The sequence below is a fragment of the Urocitellus parryii genome, chromosome X (assembly GCF_045843805.1).
Source record: "Urocitellus parryii isolate mUroPar1 chromosome X, mUroPar1.hap1, whole genome shotgun sequence".
Classification (NCBI taxonomy): Eukaryota; Metazoa; Chordata; class Mammalia; order Rodentia; family Sciuridae; genus Urocitellus; species Urocitellus parryii.
In genome coordinates, this window is record NC_135547.1 from 31475840 (window position 1) to 31501613 (window position 25774).

Genomic DNA, 25774 nt, shown 5'->3' on the forward strand with positions numbered 1-25774 from the left:
CAACTTCAAAAATATTTTTTTAAAAATCCCAATGGGTGATTTCATTTGTTTTGTGGAACTTGACAAGTCAATTTCTAAACTTAATGAGGATATGCAAAGGGCCAAGAGCCAAGATGCATCTGAAGAGCAACAATGTGGGAAGACTTGCTCTACCAGACATCAGAACTTGTTATAAATCTGTGGTGATTAAAACAGTGTATGACTAGCACAAGGGCAAATAGACACGTGGGGTAGAATAGAAAGCCCAGGAATAGACCCAGACGTGGATTCTTATGACAAATGTGGCACTTCAAAGCAGGGGGCAGGGGTAGGGATGGGGGCAGGATTATAAATATATAAATAGCATTCTCAATTAATACTACATTGGATATATGTATGTATGTATACACACATATGTGAAAATGAAATTGAACCATCTCTCACATCATATGCAAAAATCAATTACATGTGGGGTATAAAAATAAATATGGAAAGCAAAACAATACATCTTTCAGAAGATAAAAGAGAAAATGAATCTGAGGTAAAAATGTCTTAAGACACAAAAAAATGAACTATAATGAAAAGACTGATAATTTTTTAAAAAATATTTTTATTACTTATTGATGGACCTTTATTTTTTTTATCTAATTGCTTAAATGTGGTGCTGAGAATCGAACCCAGTGCCTCACACATGCTAGGCAAGTGCTTTACCACTGAGCCACAACTCCAGCCCAAGACTGACAATTTTGAGTGCATCAAAATTAAGAATTTGGAAGTTCATTTCAAGTTATTGCTAAGAGAGCTAACATGCAAGCTACATAGTAAGTGAAAGTATTTGCAATACATATGACTAAACAAAGACTTGTATCTAGAGTATACCTAGAGATCTTGTCAGTCAGTAAGAAAAGAGAAGCCAATTAAAAAAAAAATAGGAATACATTGGTACATACAAAAACAGTGGTCATAAGTAATGTTGTCCATAATATCTCCAAATTAGAACCAACACCAAGCATTTATCTATAATATAATTAATAAACAAATTGTGGTAGATTCATACAATGGGACACTGTACAGTAATGGGCATGACTGCTTCATGTACATGCAGCAACATGGATAAATCTTAATAGCAAGTAAAAAAAGCCAGACTGAAAATATATTCTAGATAATTCCATTTATATAAATGCTTAAAATTAGGCAAAACTAGATTATACCATTTGAAAATGCATACATGGGTGGTAAAACTATAACGAGAAATGAGATAAAAGTCAAAATTGTAGTCTCAGGGCAGGGAATGAGTGTAGTCCTGATTGGAAAGAGGAATATGGGCAGCTTCTGGGGTCCTGACAATATCTTATTTCTTGAACTATGGAGCACCCTCTTTACAATATTTTGTTAAGAAAAACACTTTTATATTTTATGCAATTTGTATATTTCACAATCCAAAATGTGTTTCAAAAGTGTGATCTGCAGGCTGATTTGGGAACCACAGCTGTGATCAAACTACCAAGCAGCCAAACCAGAATAGCTCATTTCCTCAGTAACTTGAATACTGTGCATCTGAATACTTTTATGCATTATCTGATGATGTTAATGATGGAAATGATTAATGAATCTGTATCTACAACCAATACACATAACTATTTTTCCCAAGAATTTCACAATTGAGCCTGTTGATTGTTTAAGAATGCAATCCACATAAATTGATAAACACTGACATTTAATGAATAGATGCATGAAACATACACCAAAGGACAAGGTAATTTGTTAGCAAGACTCTTAATTAAAATGCCCCTCAATGAGAAGTAACAAGTACAACTGTGGCCAAGGATGCTGCATAATTATTACTTTGAAATCCATCAAGGTTTAGGTGCTTAGAACTTATCACTTTTTTTTCCATATGTATTTCCTTTTTTTATTTTTTATTTTTTCCTTTTTTTATTGGTTGTTCAAAACATTACAAAGCTCTTGACATATCATATTTCATAAATTATATTCAAGTGGGTTATGAACTCCCATTTTTACCCCAAATACAGATTGCAGAATCACATTGAACCTATCACTTTTCAATACTCAATTCACCTTTATATTCAGTGCACAGCCTGGGAACAGATGGAACAAATTTCTCTTGCTATATTTCTGGGTTTGTGAAAAATTGTTTTTCATATCAAATAACTTTATATATTAATAGGTGGTAATTATGATTAGATCCATTTTACTACTGAGGAATCTGAAACTCAGGCAGGTTAAATAATTTGCTCAAGGTCACACAGCAAGCTGGTAAGCAGAAAGACTGGGATGTGGTGAAGTCAGACTTGACTGTTCAGCTAATCTTCCTTTTCCACTCTGACAAAGTGAGGACTGTATGTATTTCTATATCTCAAATGAACATCACACACCTACATACACTCATACACACACTTTCCTCCTTCCCTGACTCCCTCCCGGCTACTCTCTAGAAAGAAAGAGAAAGAAAGATCTTTATCTATACAGATAGTGTTGTATACTAGAATTGCTCTCCCATTGACACCACTGATTTACAAATGCCTCCCTGCATTCTTCCCACTAAGGACTGCAGTTTTAAGAACCTCGAGATAGAAAATGATCTAAATTTGGCATTTATAAATCAAAGTAGAGCCAGATTTTCTCACAAGAAAGCATTTTACATTGTCACAGTGATGGAGTAAACAATAGTAATAATAAATACTTTCAGTTAGATGTCAACCCGGATAAAATGTTTGGCTTGTCTGAAAATAGCTATCTTTTCCCACCAGTTACATCCTTGTATTGTGTTCTTTTGCTACCAAATGAGAGCAAAGAGGGAAGGAGAAGGCGGGGGAGGGAGGCAGAGGGAGAGAAAAAGGAGAATGAACTGACTCCTTAACACCCAGTGACTTGAATAGCTAAAACTAGGTTAAATATAAAGCTTCTTCTTTCAATTGACAAAGAGGTCACTGGGCCATTAGGTAACTGGTTCAAATATCAAACATTCTTGCTTCATATCTCAAAATATCCTTATTACCCCCCTAAAGGTGCTGCTTCATGGCAGCCCCAGAGTTGGTCCCCAATGGCTGGGGTATTCGTTTCCAGTAATCTCAAAGGAGGCTTTTCAGATAGTAACAATTGTGGGTCAGAGTTCTGAGACATTGAGTTTGGGGACAACTGAGCTCAATAGAGCTCTACCAATTCATTAAGGCGAGACTTTAGTATCTCATTAATGTCCCCTCCAGTTACTGTTTCATTCTTTCCACCATTTTCCTGTGAAACTTAAACCTACTCCTGATTTTCTCTCTAGAATCAAAATACACGCATTCGTGATCTAACTTGTCTTTCTACCAATACAACAATCATGGAACTGGATGTCATTCTAGAAACTTGCACAGGTGGTATAAATGTCTAATTTCATGATTGTTCGAGGCTATTTCTAGTATTCTTCTACAAAAATACAAGGTAATAACAGAATCTAATAGTAATTGAACAACAGATGAAAAACACTAAAGAGCGTTGGAGACAGGAACTTTTTCAAGATTGAAAGAATCTTAGCTAACTATGCATATGAAATATACCCTCTGTCAACATTTGAGGTCTAACTTAGAGACAATCCTTGAAAGAGGAACTACATGCTACCCATGGAGGGCTGCAGTTTTAAGAACCTCAAGATGGAAAATGACCTTGATTTGACAGGTTTCTTACTACTATAAAACAGTGACAGTCTGCCTATACCTTAGCAGCCAGCACAACAGCTACTCCAGGGAAAGGCTTTGGGGCTGAAGTTTCTACTTAGAACAGAACAATGTGATAAGGGAAATAATGGCTTTTAAACTCACAGTGTGCAACCTAAAAGTGTTTCTTATCCTTTTGGTGTTTAATTCTTGGGCCAGATTTTTCACCCTCCTCCAAAATCCCCTGTTGAGATCAGGGGCAAACAAGATGAAAGGGAGAAAGCAGAGGAAGAGGAACAAAAGAACTTCAAACTTAGATTTCTTAATCCACAGAAAAAACACAAACAGGATGGGTCTGTATATTTGACTTCATGTCACCTGGATGTTGGAGTGCATGTTAAGGAGGTTAAATACAACAAAGACCTGTTCTCTCTGAGTGAGCTAAATCAAGTTAAGTCTACTACACAGCTCACATCATGGGCTTGGGGCCACAGTGGTGATAGCCACAGGAGCCCTTTCTCTGCTTTGGAAGCAGCATTTCTGGATCTCAAACTGTGGCTTTGGCATGATCTACCTGCCACCCTGTTGTGAGGGGTTGGAGGAAGTGGTGAAAGGGAGCTGGCTGTATAGCCCGTCCCATCCTAGCCCACTCCATCTAAATAAATTCCTGACCGTATACGCACAGTTTGCGATGACTGCTTCTACATTCCATCTGCTGAACTGTTCATTATGAAGTCTGTCCAAGATGAGGAGAAATTGTCACTTCTAAAGTTTTATTTATTTCTTTATCCGTTCAGTTGTTTTTCGTTAGTTTTTTTTTTGTTTTTTTTTCAGCACCAAGGATTGAGCCTGGGGCCTTGTGCATGTGGCCTTGTGAATGCTAGGTAGGCACTCTATACTTCAGCCCCACTTAAAAAATTTTTAGGAGAAAGAAAAAGTCTACATTTCAAGTAATGGATGCCTTATTCTTATTCATTCTACAAGAAAAGTTGTTCAGAATGCAAATACATGTTATTGATAGGAGAGGCATATGTGTCTATAAAGGGCAAGAAAACACATGAGGAGTCTCTGCCAGTGAGGGCTCTTCTTGACACCTCTTCTCCTGCATCAGTCATCTTTTAAAAAGGTTTTGTGTAGCCTGGTGCAGTGGCACATGCCTGTAATCCCATTGGCTAGGGAGGATCTTGAGTTCAAAGTCAGCCTCAGCAACTTAGTGAGGCCCTAAGCAACTCAGTGAGACCCTGTCTCTAAATAAAATACAAAAAGGGGCTGGGGGTGTGGTTCATGGTTGAGTGTCCCTGAGTTCAATTGCTAGTTACCCGCCCCCCCAATAGGTTTTATCTAAATATCCCCATTCAATGCTATTTTGGAAAACAGACATGTCTCAAACTAGAAGCTGTGGACCTTTGTAATGGAAACATGCACACACACATATACACAAACAAAACTCTTTGTACAACTTTAGTGAATTCATAGATCTGTTAGAATCCATAAACAGAACCTCTCCAGCAATCCATGGTCCTAATATTAAGAACCTCTGGTCTAGGAGGAAAAAATAGCTAACACATAATGAGTACTTACTGTATGCCAGGCACTATTCTAAGTATTAAATAGGTTTTTTTCAACTAATCATGACAACTCCATGGGATTGCTACTATTGTTCTCTATTTTACTGATGAGAAAACAGTGGCAGAGAATGTCATTCACCCCAGGAAAAAGTCTGTTAGGTGGACAAAACCAGGATTCAGGGGCTGGTGTTATGGCTCAGTGGTGGAGCACTCGCCTAGCATGTGTGAGACCCTGGGATCGATTCTCAGCACCACATATAAAAAAAGGTATTGTGTGCAACTACAACTAAAAATAAATAAATGTTTTTTTAAAAAACAGAATTCAAACCCTGGCTTTGGAGCCCCTTTTCTTAGCCACTAACTTACAGCTGTGAAATAAAATAAATGAAAGTAATTTTCAAAAATCATATGTGATTACATAGACCAGGATCAAAGCATCTTTCTATTTTTTTTTTTTTTTGTAGTAGGGGAGGGTAACATGTGGCTAATTTGCCTCTCCAGGGGTCTCAGAAAGTAGAAATGATGTGGCACTAATTGGAGGGGAACCAAGTATTTTACATCTACTATTGTTCATGGTGCAGCATAAAACACAAGCTAGTTAAGCCCTCTATTTGGCTTCCAAAGAATAGGCATGTGGCATTGACATTAACCCTTGAGTTTTCAGTTCTTGATCCAATAGTTCTAATTAGCTCCTGGGTCACAAACTTAAACACCACAGGGGTCAGGAAAATAATGCAAATAAGATAGTAGGGGCAGTGAGGACCATGAAACAACTAGAAAGTGTATGTCCTGTCTCAAGACATTCACATTTAACAAAAACAATCCCCATGAGAGACAAACCAAAGGTATATTCAATGTGCAGGTCATCAGTTTGTGACCTCTGAGTAGGCTATTCCCTTTCCACTCTTCAGATATTTCCAAATCAGGAGTCAAGGATGCAGGGAAAGCAATCTGTAAATAGGGGACACAAGCTGGCCCATGACAATGCTGTGATTTCTATTTCATTATAACAGTTTCTTTATGTGCTAACCAACCAAGCAGTAGATCACTAACAGAAAGGTACAGACATCACAGAGGAGGAACAATCAGGCAGTAAGTGATAGTAAACATCACCTACCTCATACACAGGGAGCATTCAAGGTCAGATGCGTCAAAAGATACAAGTGGAATACTGAGATCAGGCTTGGCCCCCTGATCAGTGGAAGGATCTATGATGTAGAAAGCAGTAAGTCAGAACTAGACCAAATTTGATTTCACAAACAGTACTTTTGAGACCAAAAAATTCATTTTTATATTTGCCATTCTCACCACCTCCCTGATGGCTCAGGCCATTGCAAATGGGATGCCTGAAAACAGGTGCTCATAGGTTGACAGCAGCCCCCATAAAAAGAGAAGTGCAAGTCAGAGACTATCCGGCAGCCCTGGAGATGTCATTCAAACACAATGAGCACCTAACTCAACTGCAGCAGCAGCAGCAGCAACTCTATGGGCTGAGTCAGGCCTTCAAAGCTGGGGTTGAATATCTTGGCACTGCCAACATCTTATGAAAAGATATCAAGCTGTAGCTGCTGCTTCTCAGATGCTATCTGGGGGAACAAAATTTGGAAAGGCCTGCTCATACTTCTTCCATCCTACATTCTTGGAACAGGGATGGGCGTGGGGAGAGGTTGACCTAGAAGGAATGGCTATGGTCAAGGGCCTGGGATGTCACTGCTTATACTTTGCTTGACTTTATGCCTTGAATTTCTATAACTATAATTGAGCACTTAAGAGTGTACTAGGCTCCATATGTGATCTCACAGAAACCTCACAACAAGCCCTGAGTTCATACAGCTCGTGAATGTCAGGGTTGGGCCACCTACCCAGAGCCCAGGGAACCCCCAAAATGGATGTTAACTTCCATGTATCAGTGAGCTCAATCATCTCCTCCAATCTATTTTCTTCCCCAGTAGAGTCAGTACCTTGTTTTGAGACTTTATTAGGCACCTCTGCATCTTCTTGGGGTTCAATTTGGCAATGTTTCCTTTTCTTTTCCTGGCATTTGCCAGTCTTGACAGAGGCAGCATCTGGAGAGGCAGCATTCCACTTCTCCTCCTTTTCTTCTTTGTCTTTCATGTTGTCTTGCTGACTATTCACCTTAACTTGAGCTGCATTCATCAAACTGCTGGCATCTCCCCTGGCTACTGCTTCCTCTTGACTAGAACAATGTGGGAGCTCTAGATTTCCCTAGATGAAGTAAGAGTCAAATATCAGAATCTTTTTAGGACCAATAATGTCCTCTGGTATTTTTACCCAGAGAGGACAAAGAGAAAGCTTTATAAACCCTGATCCTCATACCTGATCACTTAATGGACACATAGCTCAACTGAGGGAGGGAGAGTCATAGGCTTTCCCCATTTCCTATCCATACAGCATCTGTGGCATCTGTGACAAAGGCATGCCCAGCTGGGGTGGAGTTAGGAACTTCCTTACTGCAAGAGGAAAGGCATGTAGGAGAAGTGGTTCCCTGGATGGTATCCAAGGGAGGGGAATGCCAGGGAAGTCCCACTTCCTTATCCTATCCAAATCTTTCCTTAGTAACCACTTTAGGAAACCAAGGCATGAAGTAAGAGTATATCCTATCAGTACTTCCTCTTACCCTCACCGCCATTCCAAGCCATCTGCAACCCCCCAAACCCAGCTCCAAAAGGACTTTTGATAAGGCTTTGACCCAGGTCTGTTCATGCCATGTTCAAAGCTCTTGAGCTCTATGTTATACTGATCAAATGAACAAGGAATACCCTATTCCTTTTATTAGATTTTGGGTGAAAAATCTGAAAGAGACAAAATCATTTAGCAAAATAATCAACCCGATCTTTCAAAATTATTTTTAGTTCAGGAGAGGTATATCTGAAAATGGATCTAGAAATACATCTTATGACAGCATGTTTATGCAGATTTACCTGGAGATCTAAATCCATAGACCACAAGTCAAAATGCCCATTTTCTTATTCCCCTCCAACCCCTATGAAAAAATTGGTAGACACATGAAAAGGGGAGCACATAGTTGAGAGAAAATGAAATGTGGAGGAAAAGGATGTAGGCTTCCTTAGTCTCTAACCTGGGGAGTTTAAGATTTTCCAGCATGATAGCAATTCTACAACCTTGACTTTCCATGAGTCCAAGACATTGTCCACATAGGAGTATCCTGCCTTGCACAGCAAAGTCTGGGTGGAAATCCAATCCCTGTTCTTCAGTCAGCTCATGTTGGAAAGCTAGGGATGCTATTTCTCTTCATTTCAGATTGAGCTGCAAGTACAAGTACCTCTACTTGGGCTCAGTATTAGCATTCCCAATCATGTAATAATGACCCTTGGGGGCTCTCTCATTTCAAGAGATACTCTAAGCTCTGCTTTTATATTAAAAAAATAGTCAGGCACACTTGCATTTTATTCCTTTTCTAGAGCATGGGCAGAATGGGAAAATGTGAGTAACCAGGGTTGAAATACAGGTGAAGAATACTGGACACAAATAGAGGGAAAACTGATCCCCAAAGTTCCCAGGTATTCAGTACCAAAGTCTGCCTTTGAGTCTGGATGTCTGAACTCCAGCATTGCTCAATTATCCTCTTTTAGGAAATCTAGTGCCTGAAGCCCATCTTTCTGTGTTTTGTTCCCTTATTTTCAAAGGAAGGCGCAAATGCCTATCTTCCTCCCAAGATCTTCAACTCAATAGTCTTCCCAAATCTCTTTGTTATTCTCTGCTACAAATATGTATTAGAAGGCTACTAATATGGTAAGTTATAGTACAGGAAAATATGGAATTACCTTCATTTGGGAATCAAATGGAGTTGTCCTTGCACAAGGATCTCAGCTGGTACTCAAAGGCCAGCAGTTTGAACAAACAAAAAGCAGGCAAAGGAGGGGCAGTGAAGCCCTCTTCCCAGACTCTGCCCCCAAACTGCAGCTAATATGCCCACCCTGATTGAATGGTTCCAAGGGGAGTGGGCCAATCCCTTTGTAATTGTATCAAATCTCTCTCTTGGCTGGATCTGACCAAGAACTATAAAAATAAATGTGATAAGTAAACAAACTTTGGGACCATGACTGAAATTCATAGCTTATCTTTAAGAAGAAAAATACTTAATAAAGAACACAGCCACTACTGACTCCATTTCTTCTTTGTCAGAAACCAAAATAGGAGAGGTAGGGCTCACTCCCCATGTTTGCCCACAAAACAGCCAAATGAATCATCAAGAGCGAGCTGTGCGAATTGAGTTTTACCTGTAGAATATTTCTGGTGCCTTCAGTAGCCATTGACTCTACTTGTTCCTTTAATCTAGGGTGAGGTGCCAACAGCTTCAGGATATCGGGAGAATGTTCCTGAGAATCCCCCGGAAATGATGGTGAAAAGAAACTAAAGAGAAGCTGTGACATAAAACAGAAGACTTCACTACTTAAGTCTCTATAGGTGCTCAGGTGAAGGGGAAAGGAGTAGGGACGGACAGGGGACACAACTTTCAGGGCAAAACTCCTGGGAGGAAGCCCTGGACCAGTATCTGGACACACAACGACAGGAGTCCTCACTTCATTGTGCATCAGAATCAACTGAGGAGCTTATGAAAAAGTCAGGTTCCTAGTTCTCACTCTTGTCACCCCCCAGGTCTAAAGTGTGGCCCAGGAACCCAAATTTTGAGAAGGCACTGCAGATGCCTCTGTTACTTAGCCAAGATTAAGAGCCACTCCTCTGATGCTACTATTCTGCAGAAATATCTACAGAGTGATTTAAAAAAAAAAAAACATCTGGAAAGAAAGAGAAAGACAGGTGAAGTCGGGAGAAATCTCAGTTGGAGAACCTGGAGTCACATCTATAACACCTCCATGGGTAGAAATCTACAACTGTCTCCTAGGTTCTTTGCTGTTTCTTTTCTCATTCTACCCATCTTGCTTCCTCCTCCCCTCCCTATCACCCCTGGGTCTTTAATTGCTTCAGAGCTGAGGGACTGAGCAGTGAAATGTTAGAAAAGCAGAACCCAAATTTCCTCCTCCTTCTTCCTCCTTCTTCTAGCTACTCCTTCATTCTGGCCTTCACTTTCCAGAAAATGTCATCTTTAAGTTCAAGTACACAGGGCAGGCAGGTTCCAGTCTATTGATGGTTTTCATTGCAATTGGATACACTGGGAGTGTAGAGTGAGAAGAACCAGAAAGGACTGGAAACCAAAGATGTTTATTCACATGAAAACTGCACCATTGACCATCCACATTCATATATATATATATATGGTTCATACATACATATTATATTATATGTAACACAAGGAGCACAGGTCACTGGCCTTCTAAAACATACTCAAATGCTTAACATCTCGCTGCCCCTGGAGTGTTTGGAGACCTATTAGAGAACATCTCACACCCTTATTTAGGCTCCATAGGGTATTTTTTTTAAAGAGAGAGAGAGAGAGAGAGAGAGAGAGAGAGAGAGAGAGAGAGAATTTTAATATTTATTTTTATTTTTCAGTTTTCGGCAGACACAACATCTTTGTTGGTATGTGGTGCTGAGGATCGAACCCGGGCTACACGCATGCCAGGCAAGCGCGCTACCGCTTGAGCCACATCCCCAGCCCTCCATAGGGTATTAATAGATAAATGAATTTGAAGAACACCAAAGTCCAATTTATTCTCTTGCTGGTCCCCAGCAGTTTCTTCCTGAAACTGTTCCCTCAGAGACTAGCATGTACCATGAAGCTATATCATGCTCAATCTTCAAAGCTCAGCTCAAATGCTGCCACCCCTCACTACTCCCATCTCTGATCTCTCCTGTCCCTCTCCTATCCTTTAATGCTCTCTCCTACACCATGATATAATATCTTAAACTCTAACATCTTATGTTGTCCTGGAATTGTATCACAGATATAAGTCTGTTTTTTTTTTCTCGTGGGGCGGGGGGAAGGTCGGCTTCTGGAGGGCACAGAACAGATGTCCACTAAATGCTCATCACACTAGATGGAATTGAATTAAGGTACCTATCCATACCAGTGCCCAAGGAGAAGCCTAGCATGCAGGCCCAAAGTCCTCAGACAGATCCCTATGTTTCCTTCCACCTCTGGAAAACCCACTCTCCAGGTGTAAGTTGGCAAAGGAGTGAGATAGAGGTTCTCGCAGTACCCAATGCTATAAATGTTAGCTTTCAGAGGCCTCTCCTCCATAGGAGCCAATGTTGGCTCTCGGAAACCCTACTGAGTGGCCCAACAAGACCAACCTACTTTTGAGGCAGTCTCCCTGGAATTCTTCCAAAAGAACATGATGTTCTTCAGTATAAGCCACACAGCATCCCAAGGCACAAGGATGAAAGGGCAGAGGGTAGCAAGAGGGAAAGGAAGCCAAGGGAAAAGATCAAAGGAAACAAGAAAAGAAATAACAGTGGCAGTTCCCTTCACTTTACTACCTAATATCTCTCTCTAGGCCTTCTCATTGGCTTTGGAAAACAAAAGTTGTGTTCAACTCTCAGTGAGAATAATATAATAATTCCACAAGTAAAAGTCAATTCCACTCAGTTTTAACTTTAGGAAGGGTGTCAAGAAGGAAAGAAATTAAGAGTCTGAGCTGAAAACAAATACTAAAAAGAAATGCAGAACTATGAATTCTCAGGCAGCTTTCTAATGTCAAATGAAGAATACCCATTTTTGTCAAATGTTTAGCCTTGAAACTGAGACAATTCAATGAATAAGCACAGCTGATGCCTCTCCTGTGTTTGTAAATGGCTGCCATAGCCTCATCACATTCAGTGGACATTCACCTCTAAATTCTCACACTACCTTCAGAACTATATAGCACTCTCTCAGGCATATGCTCACTTTTATTGTCTGGCATTCATATTAACAAACATAAGACTAAATTCCTTGAGGACCAATGCTGTGGATTAAAGCCTCTTTGGGTTTCTAGAGCTTTTCTCAATGCCTTCCCTCTCACCCCATTAAGCAGGTGTCAAAATGACACCTAACTAGAGAGAGGTCAGTTCAACTGACAATTCTAGAACCCCTCCTGCCAACACCCAGTTGGACAAGCAGAGATAAAAACAAACAAACAAAAAAGAACTATTCCTTTTGAGTCCAAGACCTGCCTCTTTTACCTTTGCATACACTGTCCCTAAAGTCAAAGCCTCTTCTAACTGCCTTTGTCTATCCCAGAAATGAAGAGTTCCATTGCTACTCTAGGCCCAGCCCCACATGTAAGTGCTAAGACTCTGGACATGGACATGTCCTCCCGGTATGGCAAGATGTTGAAGTTGCTAAGAGGGTAGGCTTGGAAGCAGACCAAGTTGCTTCTGAATATTTCCCCACCAGTCACTAGCTGGGTGACCTCAGGAAAGAAACCAAGCCTCAGCTTTCAAATCTGTCTCACCATAGGAGGATAAACAACAGTGCCTACCTTCATAGGAAAGCTGGAGATTCAATTAAATCTTCTGAATAAGGCACCTAGCATTGCATGATGTATAGCAAATGCTCAAGAAATGTTAGAACTCACATTGTGGACTACAATTAATATTTGAGGAAGGTTCCACAACTTGGAGCAATTTGTCCTGACCCATGCTCCTCTCAAGAAAACCTTGTGCATATACCCAAACCAGGTCAAAGAAACAACCCAGACAGGAATTTCTCCTTTAGTGGCAGAAAATCCAGAACCCAGCTTCTGCCAAGTTTAACATTTTTTGCTAAAACTTTCTTTCTGGAGACTTGAGACACCAGACTTATCTTTTGCTCACTTTCTTCATCCACCGCTCTCCCAAACTACACAGGGATAGAAGTGCTTGTGGCTTTGTGGTAAGTAGTGGGCAGGGCACCAGAGAACAGGGATGGCCACTTTTAGTGTCAAACCTCCAGGCCAGTTAGACAGACACCAGAAGAGTAAGTTGCAGAACAATAAACAACAAACTATATGAACTGAGGATGTTTGACCCTTCAATCATGCTTTCAGTATTTCATATAATTATTGGGGAGGGGGTAACCAGGGAATGAACCCAGGGAGACATCACCACTGGGCCACATTCCCAGCCATTTTTTTTTTCCGAGACAGGGACTCAAAAACTTGCTCAGGGCCTCACTAAGTTGCTGAGGCTGGCTTTGAACTTGTGATCTTCTTGCCTCGGCCTTCTGAGTTGCTGAGCTTACAGGCCTGTGCCACCACTCCTGGCTTCATATAAATTTTTATAGCAACCACATTCTCCTAGGACACAAGAATTGGAATGGCTATTTGGATCATATTATAATGGTCTTTGACTTGTGTTTGTGAGATGATTTGTTTAATTTGTAACAAAGAAGATGACAGTTGGAATTCTCCTTCCCAGGAGCTGGCTTTCCTACATGGCTGGTGAAACCACATTCAACCACAGAAAAGTACCACAGCTGCAGGCAGCCCCACACCTCACATCTCTCTTCAACAGCCAGAACATCCTCAGTTAGCCTCCCATGCCAGGTTAACATGTTTGGTTTTAGATCCCACTAACAATCCAGACATTTCTCGAAGACTCCAATGAAAATGCAGGAACTGCACAATCTGACCAAACACACAAGGAAAACAGTGTTTCTGACAATCAATTGACACTCGTGTCTCCTTCCTGTCCAATAAATCCAAAGGACCACATCCTTGTCACCCCTGGAGGCAGAGAGGGCTGAACCCTCATTCCCCACCCTAGAGGACACAGAGTTGTGGGGGTTGACTGGACATCTGGATCTGATGTCCTTCCAACTTCCAACTCACCCTTTGGGCTTCAGCTCTTGCTCTCTTGTTCTTTCCATCTAGTGATACACAGTAGAGAAATTCTCTCAGTGCTTCCTCCACCTTGCCTAAGGTGGCTAAGGCTTGCGCTTTTCTGAAGTGTGCCTGGAAGAATACATAGCATTTATTACCATCCTATTGATGTAGGTAGGTACACATTAGCATTCAATACCCCTAGCAGATTGTTACTACTATTCAGATCAGTCACTGAGTACTTACTGAGCAGTCACTATTGTGTTAAGTTTCAAAAGGACTTTTTTTTTAATCATATAACTTGGGCAACTTTTCTGAACCCCATTTTAAAGAAGACAAAACTGAGTCCCAGAAAACTGACTTGCCCAAAGTAACACATCCAATAAATTGTGGAATTAGGGTTTGAACCTGGAACTGACTGTATTCTTAACTGGTATGCCACATTACCTGCTCTCTGTCTCACCACTGTGGAAAGTAAAACCAGACATAGCCAGAACCCCCATTTGACCACATATTAGCCTAGCTTTCAGGACCCTTTCTGACAAGCCTTCCTTTGAACTAATCTGTCAAGCAGAAACTTAGTTAACAGTAGTGGCTTGAGTAAGCTCCTAGACTTGCTGATCATTTTTCAGAAGAGGTCCAAGAGAAGGATCATGACCTTTCCAAGACCTCAAAGTTCATGAGTGGCAACACTGGAACTAAAACTGTGGTTTCTGGTTCCCAGAATGCTTTTCCCCACAAAATGGACTGCTCCCCTCTCCAGAGGCTTAACCAATGTTTTTGCTCGTGGAACTCTGCTGGCTTCTACTTCCTCACAACTTCTTTTAAAAATATAAAGAAGTCTTAGGGCTTCTCAAGGTCCAAGCCCAAGTACTCTGGGAAAGACTCTCTAAAGAAAGTAGAGGAACAATCTGGGGAAGAGGGAGGAAGAAAAGAGGAGGGGAGAGAGCTGCCTTTTCTTTGTGCCTTGGGATAGTGAATAAAATGGTCTCCTAGCTTGTCTTCTAACATGCTTCCACATAGCTACAGGAGCTGACTGGAAGCTACCTTCTTCAGCAGTGGCCCCTACTCCAAATATCTTGGGATGTCTCCCCATCTCCCCATCCCCCCACCTCCTTCTGGAAGCCTAACCATGGCTTATTTGGGATGCTTATGTCTTCTCCTGTTGCTCCACCCCACTGTGCTTACCAGGGACCCTCTAAAGAAAGGTTTGTATGACACTGCAGGGCAGCTAGAGTGATAGGTGTTAGGGAATTAGAGAGGCCTCTGGAAATGCACTAATTGACCAAGCAGCAACTCATATACTCTACCTACTCTGGGCAGCCAACTTACCCCACCATGAGCTGTACCACCTGCAGGGTGCATTGAATACTACTGGGCCTGGCTGGATGGGGGGAATAGAGTTTCTAGGTGAGCCCTCTCCCCTGGAGCATTTTACATAGAAATGGTGGGAAATAAGCAAATCAGGTTGTGAGCTAGTTTTGAATTATATGCATCAGTTCTTTCAACCCTCAAGACTATATAAGTTCTCTCATCATTACCCTCCCCCTTATCCCATAACTATAGGAAAATGCATCTACTGCTTAATATTTGCATCAATGATTCCTTCATTAGGGAAATCACTTTTTCCCATTTCATCCAAAATGTGCTTCTCCCTCCCCACCACAGTTTTTTTTTTTTTTTTTTTGGTACCAGGGGCACTTAACCATGAGCCACATCCCCAGCTCTTTTTATATTTTATATTGAGACAGGGTCTCACTAAGTTGTTGAGGCTGGTCTTGAGCTTGTAGTCCTTTTGCCTCAGCCTCAAGTCACTGAGACTATAGGTATGTGCCACCATGCCTAGCCAAAATGTGCTTCTTGATCCTGCTTCCCACCATGATTATCAAGGCCCTTAACCCTAGGTCCTAGGCTTAGGGTGGGAGTGGGAAAAGTTGTTAAGAAAAGTCCTCTTATCCTCAGGCAGCTCCCTGACTTCTACCACCAGGAGGACTGAACCCCCGCCTGGAAGCCTTCTTTCATTTAAACTGCTGACTTGTAACTGTAAATATATTCCTTGGGGAAAGAGAACATATTGACCCATTCATGATATGAAACTGAGATTCATCCTGATAGTAACAGCAGTGTATACAGGTCCACAATGTTTCTAGATCCAAAAGCCATTCTGATAATCCAACACTTTCATAAGCTTGACACCAAAAATTCATTAGGTGACAAAACTTGACTTGAATAGATGTAAAGTGCTTTAAAGTATTTGTCTTATTTAAGTTTGAACTCTCATGCAATTTGCTGAAGAGATAGTATTTTAATTAGTGTGATTTGGACTCTATCCAGAGCTCATTGAGGATATTACCTAATGCCTGACCTTTCCACAATCAGAAACATTCTGGATTCTAGACACATCTTGTCCCATGAGGTTTAGATAAGGCATTATGGCCTCAGACTGGTTTCCCAATCCTGGAGTTGTTCAGAAAGAGCACTACACCAAAAACACAGAAAGCTTTCTAGCTTGCAGAATGTTCTCTTGACCATGGTCACCTTTGATCATTATACAATGAGGCAATCCGGGCAGATAACAATAGCTCTGTTTCTACAAATAAGGACTTTCAGAGAGTGAAGCCACTTCCCCATGGTCACTTAGCTTGCAGTGGTAGAGCCTAAGCTCAAATATAATCTTCTAAACAAAATATTGACATGTAGAGGTTGGTCTGAGGTCAGGCAGAGATATAGAAACTGACACTTTGTATCCTGACATCCTGAGAGATGCCTAGCCTGTCTTTCTTCCCACACCTCCCATGTGGGGGAAGCTTGGAGATGCTAATTGACCTACTATATTAAAGATTCAAAATGGCAAAACCAATGTGTGAGTGTATCTCTTCAAAGAAAACTAAGCTGCTGAGAAGCCTATCAGTAGAAGTTCAGGAGGGCCATTTCAGCAATACTTCTCTCACACTCCTCTTTCTACTGTCCCTAGAAAATGAGGAAGATGATGATAGTGGTGGGGGTGATAGAAATTTTATATAATGCTACACGCCAGACATTCTTCTAAGTATCTTCTCTATATAAGCTCACATAATCCTCACAACAGCCTTATTTAGTAGGTGCTTTGAATACCTGTGTTTTATAGATGGGGAGATGAGACACAGAAAATTTAAGTAATTTGCCCAAAGACACACAAGTAGTAAAATTAACAGAGCTGAGACATAAACCCAGGTAGTCTGGCTCCCGATTCCATATTATGGAAAGTCTCAAAGCTCAGACTGTTCTGCAGGTCACCAATTGAAGACAGAATGAGAGAAGAATCCAGTTCCCTTGGAGACTTGAATCACCCTTTGCCAAGGGATGCGCCCTCCCCCCCCCAGCTCCTTTGGGAAGCTTTCTCCCTCTTCTGCTTGAGCCCCAGGGAGGCAGCCCTTCCTCACAATTCCTATATACAATTCAACCCTTTAAAAAAAAAACTTGTTGATAGATCTTTATTTTTATTTATTTATTTATTTATTTATTTATTTATTTATTTATTTATATGTGGTGCTGAGAATCGAACCCAGTGCCTCACACATGCCAGGCAAGTGTGCTACTGCTGAGCCCCAGCCCCAGCCCCAATTCAACCCTTTTTTATCTTCCCAGTCCCACACTCACCTTAAAACCCATTGGGCGAAGCCTACACGCTATTTCTGCATCATGCAGTGCATCCTCATGAGACTCCAAGGTGAAATAAATTTGAGAACGGTTGCTGTAGAGCAAATGATCATTTGGAGCTGCCAAAATGAGAGAAAAAAAAAGCCCTTATTAAGAGCCTCCAGCACAAACATAAGTCTTGTAAGAGGGTGGATCTTGAACAAATGACAAGTTATCTAGAATGTTTCTACTGGGTATCAAAAGGGTTAAGCTCTATTTTCAGTCCTATTATCTTCCTGCTTTCATACATTGCTGGCCACTGTGTCAGAGCTTCCCTAACTTCAAAGAAGCAATTTGCCCCCCTCTCTCAAGGTGTTCTTTAGAGGTTTTGTGATGTTTATGTTGCATTATAAACTTTGACCTAGAGGAAATCCTGTTTCATGGCTATACACAGTGAGTGCCTGACAGCCTCCCTTCTGAGTGAGGTATCATCACCAAGGGATCAAGCCAGGGAGAAAAGGGGGATGTGGCCAGATGTGACCCCTGTCCTGACCTTCGGCAAGACAAGTCCCTGTGGGTCTTCTAGGTGGGATGACTGACATTAGCAGCATCTCTAACTTCAAAGCCCAGGAAAATGGAAATGTGTTTATAAGATCTCTTCCTCCCATTATAGATGTCAAATGTGAATGAACCTAGGCAAGGCTTCTGGAAATAAGGTGAAGCTGTGTCTTACCAATGCTTTGAATCACTAGATGCCAGGGCTGAACAGGCTTTTAGAGATCATCTGGCTCAACTGACCCATTCTTGTGGGAAATCAAGGCCAGAGGGGAAGGCTTCACTGAAGATCATGCACTCAGTTGGACAGAATCATGGCTAACTGACTATACTTCAAAACTTCAAAGCTGGGGTGGGATCAGATTCCTTTTTCTGTAGACAAGTTCAGTATTTAGAATAATAAGACACTGGCCATCTCCAAAACAAAGCTAACCTCTGTAGCTTCCTCTCAGAAGGGTGAAGAGGATATTGAATTTTTTTCCCCCAGACTGCTCTGAGGGAATTAGCAAAGGTATAGGGAAGACCCTCCAAGGGAAAGTGGTAGCAGCAACAGTGGAGCCAGAGAGCTGGAAGGGGCTTTCCCTCTGGCCCCTTAGGGAAAGACTGAAAGGAATGGAACCTCCCTCCCAGATCTGTACTTAAGTCACCTCCACCTGTTTCATTCACGTTGCCCAATTCTTCCCCAAGCTCTGGACTCCAGCTTCTGCTACCGGCAACAGACTTTATGGATTTTCCCAGAAGTATGCTTGGGTGCCCATTACACGCCCTTATTACATCAGTAAAGAGTTCAGTCTTTTCTGTCCCTCCTGTTGTGCAGCACAGGACAGCCTAGTGGCGACTCACAATTTGCCTTGCCTGGACACAAACTTGCTTGTGATGTTGGGGGTGGGGATCTCCCTTTCCATGGACCACCAGCTTTTGCATGTTCAGCCCTTGTTCCTTTCCGTGCTCAAATTACCTGTTGCATGCTTTAGTGGAGATTCAACATGTGGAGACTCCAGCCCACTCCCTCCTCCACCCATCAGAGTCCTGCCCAGGGCATCCTCGGATCCCAGAGCCCGGTCTACCCTGCCTCCTCCCCGACATGCTTCGCCAGGCACCGCGCCCCGCCGGCAGAGCGGCTGGCAGCCTGCCCAAACTAGGCAATACCGGCCAGCCGCTCAGCGGTCACTTCCTGGGTCCAGACTCGTGGAATCAGAATCACTGGAGCAAAGCATGTCCCCGAAAGAACTCGGATGCCCTAGTCCAGCTCAAGGTGTGGGACTGCCACGTTGCCCTTGAATCTGCAAAGCCCACCTAACCTCAGGCAGCTCGGGAAAACGGGACAGAGGCGTGCCTCTTCACAGCCAGCCCGTTTCCCTGGGGATCACCAAGCATAGCCTGGTCCCGTCGCCCTCTGGGCTGGTGTGGTTAAAGGGGTTCGAGGTGCCGGTGCAGGCTGCTGGCTGGCGGCTACCGCGGCCGTGGGGGGTGGGGGGGTGTGCGTCTATTTCAGCCAAGGATCGTGTGATAGGAAGCGGTGACAATGAGTCACAGGGCAGCGGGGCGCGAGCGCTCCCCCTCCCCCCGCACACGCTCGCGGGATGGTTTCCGAGGCGAGCGTGGCCCACTTCGGTTACCTCAGCCGTTACACAATCCCGCCCGCCCGCGCGGAGGAGGGGCTGCCCGGCCCGGGCCGCTCGCGGCCCTTATGCAACCAGTGCTCTCCTGACCTAATTCCAGGCCGGACCCACCCCACAGGGAGCCGCGGCCCCGGAAGGGACAACTCCCAGAGGCGGGAGCCGCAGACGCAGGCGCCGACCTGACTTCGCTGGCTGACAAGAGTCGGGAGGACCTGGCGCGAGTGTGGGAAGGGTGCGAAGTTCCCCTCCTGGCAGGGAAGGTGAGGGCAGGTGTAAGAAAGAGCTCAGGCGTGCAAAGGGAGAGGGAGAAGGCGAGAGAGAAATAGAGATGGTGACATTGAGCAAGATAGAAACCGAATGACAAAGATTCAAAGAGACGAGGAAAAAAGAACAGGGTGACACAGACAGAAACAGAGACTCAGAAACACAAAAGCATACAAAAGACACAGAAAGAGACCAAAAAGCAACAGACAGACACAGCTAAAGAAAGCTAAAAGAATTTTTAAAAGTCCCAGAAATCTCCATCCTGCACACAGGCAGCAGTCCATCCCATTGTCCCCGGCACGCTCCTCTGCCCTGGTCCTTCCCCCATCTCCCTGCTGGGCTCATTCTCCCGCCCCCTCGCGTCGTGACCAAGCCCTCGCCCTCACCGGGGCCCCAGTGGCGCGGTGGACTCACCCAGCCTAACTGCCTCATTGTACTTCAGCAACGCCGCCTCCACCTGGCGCTCACGGTACAGCCGGTTGCCCTCGTGCCGGAGTTTCGATGCCCGTGCAGGGCCCGGGAACAACTTGCCCAGGAGGCCGCTGAGCACCACGTTGACCCGTAGCGGCGACGGCGCCTGCTGTCCAGCCCTCCGGGCCCCACGCGCCCGTCCAGAGGCCATCATCAACGTGGAAAGCTTGACCCCGCACAGCGCACAGCGGCGATCGGCTGCCCGCCCACGTTCCAGACACAGTTTACAAAAGGTGTGGCCGCACGACAAGGACACGGGGTCTGACAGAAATCCATGACACTTCCGGCACTTAAAGCCGTCCCACACCTCGGTGGCCGCTGCCGCCCCTGCCTCTTCCGCCGCCACAGTGCAGCTTGTCGCGCTACTCGCCGAGGGCGCCGGCACCAGTGCCTCATCTTGCGGGATGCTTTTGGCCAGGCAGCGCGCCAGCTGCTCCAGCTGCTCAGCCACCAGCAGCTGCCGCTCGGAGAGCTGTCTGTACACCTCGAGAGCTTCCCGGAGGCGCCCCCCTGACGCCAAGGCGTCCGCCTGTGTGAGCAGGACTTTGCACTCCAGGAGCGTCGAGTTCCTAGGAGTCTGCTCTTGCTCTGGCTCCCGCGTCGGTAGAGGTTCAGGACTCTCTGTAGCCTCCTCTGGTTGGGGACCGGTGTCTACTCCGGCAGCTGATGCTGCCCGATCCACCGGCTCCGCCTGCTCTAAGTTGCTGCTGCCCAGCTCGGCGGGCAAGCTCAACATCTGTTCACTCTGAAATGAATCCATACGGAGAAGGACCGCGCGGGGAAGAGGCGTCTAGGGACCAGGAATACGGAGGAAGGAGTCGCGCCTGGAAAGAACTGAGACTGCCACTGCCGCGGTGCCACCACGCACCGGCCCCTGCCGCTTCTCCGCCAGCTCCATGCCGGCCGCCCCGCGCCGCCTAATAACTGTCTTGTCTCAGCAAAGTGTTATATAAAACGGTACCACGTGACTCCTCACCACGCTGCTCATTGGCCGGCAGCGGGGAAATTGTTACAAAACCAGACAGTTTTGTAACAGTGTTGCGCTTGCTTCTTTTGGCTTCGCTTTTCTTGGCTTCTTTTTGAGGTTGTTTGTGTTTACACTCTGCCTAATTTCCCACTTGCAACTTGGCTTCTTTTGGAAGGGGGAGAGGAACCCAACTTCTTCTCTCAAGCTTCTCCATCTCCAAACCCCACCCCATCCTACCTCCAAACTGGCCAGCAAACAGGTTCCCTCTGCCAGGCGCTCACTACCGCTCACCCCCGCCCGGTCCCTTCGTGGAGAGCAGGTACCTCCAGGCGCGGTCCTCGGGGTCTTCTAGGACGTGGAAAATGCTCCCTACTGGGCCATCGGCTGCTGTCTCTGAAGGGACTTGGGTAGTAGGGAGGCGTATCTGCGAAGCACCCCCACCCCCCACCCTGGGGCCTCTGCCGGAGATCCCTAGAAGACCCACCAGAGCTCCTTGCCTTTCTCAGGGGACTCCCTCAAGGTGGTGAGTGCAGTTTCCCGAGGGCACTTGGTCTTCGGTGCTGGGAGCGACTTGGAGCAGCGTGTCCGGCGGATACAGAAGTTGGGCAGCGCTCGCTGGGCAGTGAGGGACGCGCGGAGATGTGCTTGCTGGCTTGCACCCCAGAAGAGGCACCCCACCAGCCCTTCTCACCTCTTTGTCCCCAAACGCCAGAGCCAGCGCTGGGGGCGGGGGTCGGATGCCTCTCTGGAGAAGCACCGGGCCCCCGGAATTACTGGCCGGATGGGCGCGGCCGCTAGAGTGGCCTGCTGAGTTCCGTGGGTACTTTGGGGTCCTGGGAGAACAGAACGGCAGGCAGAAGACTCAAGCCCGGAGCGCTAACTCGGGAGAGTGTGAATCCTGGAGCGGCCGGGCGGCCTCCAGGTTCATGGCTCCTGAGCGCTCCTGAGCACGTCACAGTGTCGGGCTGTACAGCAGAGGTAGGGCTGGGCACAAGCCGCAGGGCCTGCCTCACAATGCCTAGGGGCCCCCCGCAGGTACCAAGCACACCTCCAAAAGTACTGAGTGTTAGCCAACTGCACACGCTTTGTCTCCCGACCAACCCCGACATTTCAGACGGGAGCCACACGCACGAATGAGCAGATAGGCTTGGAGACCTAAAGGAATAACGCATTTCCAAAAGTCAGTCACGCTGCTCCAAGCTGGGAGGCAAGACCTGGGCTTGCCTGTGGCTCAGCCGGCCTTCTGAGCCTGCTGATCCTTGGCAACACCAGGAGCAGGAGTTGGAGCAGAGTGCCGCCTCAGGGGCTCCAGAGGTGTCCATTTCCTATCTGGCTGACCTTGGGCATATCACCTAAACTCTGGGAGCCGTCATTTTCACTTCTGAACAAAAGTTAGGGATGATTTAGTCGGGATTAAATAATATTTCAGAGCTGAGGACAGCAGACTCCGTGGGGCTCTGCACCTCTTTGTGTGATTAATCCCACCATGAGTCAACACCAAGGTTTCAGAGAACAGATACTGCGCAGGGAGCCCTAGAGCCTCTCTCTGGTAAGACAAGAATAGAGGGACAGAAGGGAAAGGGGAAGTAGTGCATAGACAAAAGAAGAGATCAGAGAAAACAGAGAGGCTCAGAATATAGCCAGGAAGATGTGAGGAACAGGAGAAATTTTGGCTTGAAGCTCTGTTTTTTTCATAACTTACTATGAGACCTTTGGCAAATCCTCTCAGTCTTAGTTTTTCTTAATCTCCAAGGTACCTTCCAGCCCTAACCTTGAGTGGTTTTGATCCGGAAACCAGATTTCAGGATGCTAACTTAACTTCTTAAGTACAAATGATTAGACCAGAAGCTGTGGGCGGTGCTGGGATTCAGGGTTACAGTTAGCAGCAGTTGTGGAAGGGCAGCAGTAGCTGGAAGGCTGTCCTCTTAGCCAGGGTCAAGCCTGAGCTAGATTTTGAGGATAGGGCAATCAGTCAAGGGCCAAGAAAAGGTGGACAAGGTGACTATGCCAGGCAGTCAGGGAAAAGATGAAGCTTCTGGTGACTTGCTGTCTGACTGAGGAGCTCCTTTCACCCCTCAGTTTTCCTGGCTGTCAAATGGGATCCCTAACACTCAGGCACCTGTAGGAGGGACAGTCTGTGGGGCAGATAAAGAGATTTAAATTGAAGGGCCATGAGATAATGATTAAAAAAAAAACCTTGAGAGATTTATCCTTTTGACATGTCTTCAAAAACCAATGTTATCCAAACTGTCATCCAGGTGCAGATCTGTGATATACCTTGTTTTCTGGACCACCTTGACAAGTGAGCACCTCTTGTATTGACCACCCTCCTTGCCCTGTTGATGAATGGGGAAACAAAAAAGGACAGGTCAAACAGAAGGTCACAGTCCCGCTGTCATGGAGAAGAGATGTGTTCTCCAGGCAGCCTCTCTTGGCAGCTGTATATGTAAGAGACTGACCATGAACTTGGTCAGGAATGTTAATAGCTGTCAGGGAAATGAAGGGTATGCTGGTGCCAAAGGTAGCACCACCTACTCACTGACCAGATTCCACAGGGAGTTTGATGTTGTATTGTAATCAGGACTGTCTGTAGGGGCACACCAAGTAAGTTTCTATTGAATTCTAGAAAACTTGACCATTTTACTTAAGTTAAACAAACATTACCTTGATAGACATTTGTGACCAACTCTGAAGTGTTACTCAAAAATTCCTCCTTTCTGCTCTTAACTAATTGGAGCCCCTGGAGGAAGGACAGAAGAGAGATTGGCATCTTTTCTTTAGATGCAAATATTCCTTAGAAGCCCACATTCCTTAAACTTCCATTTATTTTTGTTAAGATCGTGGGTGGCTAAGGTGAACCTGGAAGAAGGAGCCAGAGATGAGTTACCCCTTATTTCCACTGACTACACAGCAATAATTTTTCAATTGGGCTCTGAGAAACCTCTTTGGTGCCCAGAGGAGAGAGCAGGAAGGACTCAACCTTAACTCTCCTCAACTAGGGCAGTATTGCATTCATTTCATGTAGTGAGCTTCCAGGTACAATTTCATTAAGAAGAGATTTTTCCCTTTGAAATAAAAAGTTTGAAAGTCATGGAAATTTTCGCCTACTTTCATACATTTGGTGAGCTTCATCTATGGACCAGACACTACTCTTGGTACTGGAGACATGTTAAAGCAGCACTTAGCTCCCAGGTCATCCCTCACAGAGGGTAGCATTTCTTTTCCCCACACATGCTTCTACTGGCTTCCCATGTAAACTAGATGCTCCATGAAGGCAAGGACTGGTATGTCTGTCCTCCATCTCCTCCTCAGAGGACAGTGTTTGAACTGATCTTACTTTACATGGCAGTGGACATTCTGGCCCTGGCTAGTAGTATGCAGAGAGGAAATCCAGCTAAAATGTACCTTTTCCCTGGCTCATTCATAGTTGAGATAGTGGGTGTGCATATAATAAATGGCTGACAGTCCCATACACTAAACAATTCTGGGATGGAAGAGTCCAGTTAAAACCAGAGACTTGGGGGTGAGGAGTGAGCAACCTCTCTCTCTCTCTCTCTCTCTCTCTCTCTCTCTCTCTCTCTCTCTCTCTCTCTCTCTCTCCATGGAAACTTTCTCAAAGCATGCACTTGCTCTCTATTTGAGTTTCTCATTTCATAAACTGGGATCAATTTGTAGTCCTTACAGGAAAAAAAAAAGGTATCATGGGCATTAAAAAATTCACGTAGGAAAAAAGACTGCCCCTTGCCATAGAATGTAACCCAAATCCAGCACTAACAGAAAGTTTACTCAGTAGCCCAGGTTTCACAGATGAGGCAACTCAGTGCCAGAGAAGGCTAGTGACTTGCTGCATGTTGCAAAGTTTGTGACATGGCCAGGATTGGAAGCTAGGGCTCATCACTTTGTTTAGTTTTTTCCCCCATGTAATCAAAAGCCTCCAAAGCACACAGAACATCCCTCCAAATAAGTAAGAAATTATTTTAGATATTGCACCTACAAGATTTCCATCAATTCAACAAATGTTCATTGAACATACACTGTGTACTAATGGAGCTGATATTTGTGGAGCAATAATAGAAAGATATAGCACAGTCTTTATCCTCCAGTAGCTCACCGAGTAAACAAAAGGCAAAGATTTGAAACAGATAAAAATAACAGGCACTATGTGATAAGTGCCAAAATTGAAAGAATAGTGTGTCCAAGGAAGTACTCAAAGTCAACAATCTGTGATGCTTCCCAGCTTATAGCGAAGGTGACTTTAAGTTAGGTGAGAGGGTATTTAAGTAACTGCTGCTCAATTCAAGGGGCTTTCCTAATACATTGGGAGCTAGGTGGCTTGGAGAATTTC

General features: G+C 44.5%; 1 protein-coding gene across 1 annotated transcript in view; it reads right to left on the reverse strand.

Moving 5' to 3' along the window:
* The window catches only part of Lonrf3 (LON peptidase N-terminal domain and ring finger 3), a 38610-nt gene extending 17245 nt beyond the window's left edge, over positions 1-21365 (reverse strand). The window contains exons 1-5 of the mRNA XM_026409074.2: positions 20406-21365; positions 17572-17690; positions 13942-14064; positions 7168-7432; positions 6324-6414 (exon numbers count right to left, since the gene is read on the reverse strand). Of these exons, the coding sequence (XP_026264859.1) occupies positions 6324-6414; positions 7168-7432; positions 13942-14064; positions 17572-17690; positions 20406-21222 (1415 nt within the window). The 5' untranslated portion in view covers positions 21223-21365. The remainder of the gene's footprint in view (positions 1-6323; positions 6415-7167; positions 7433-13941; positions 14065-17571; positions 17691-20405) is intronic.
* Positions 21366-25774: the final 4409 nt, after the last annotated feature.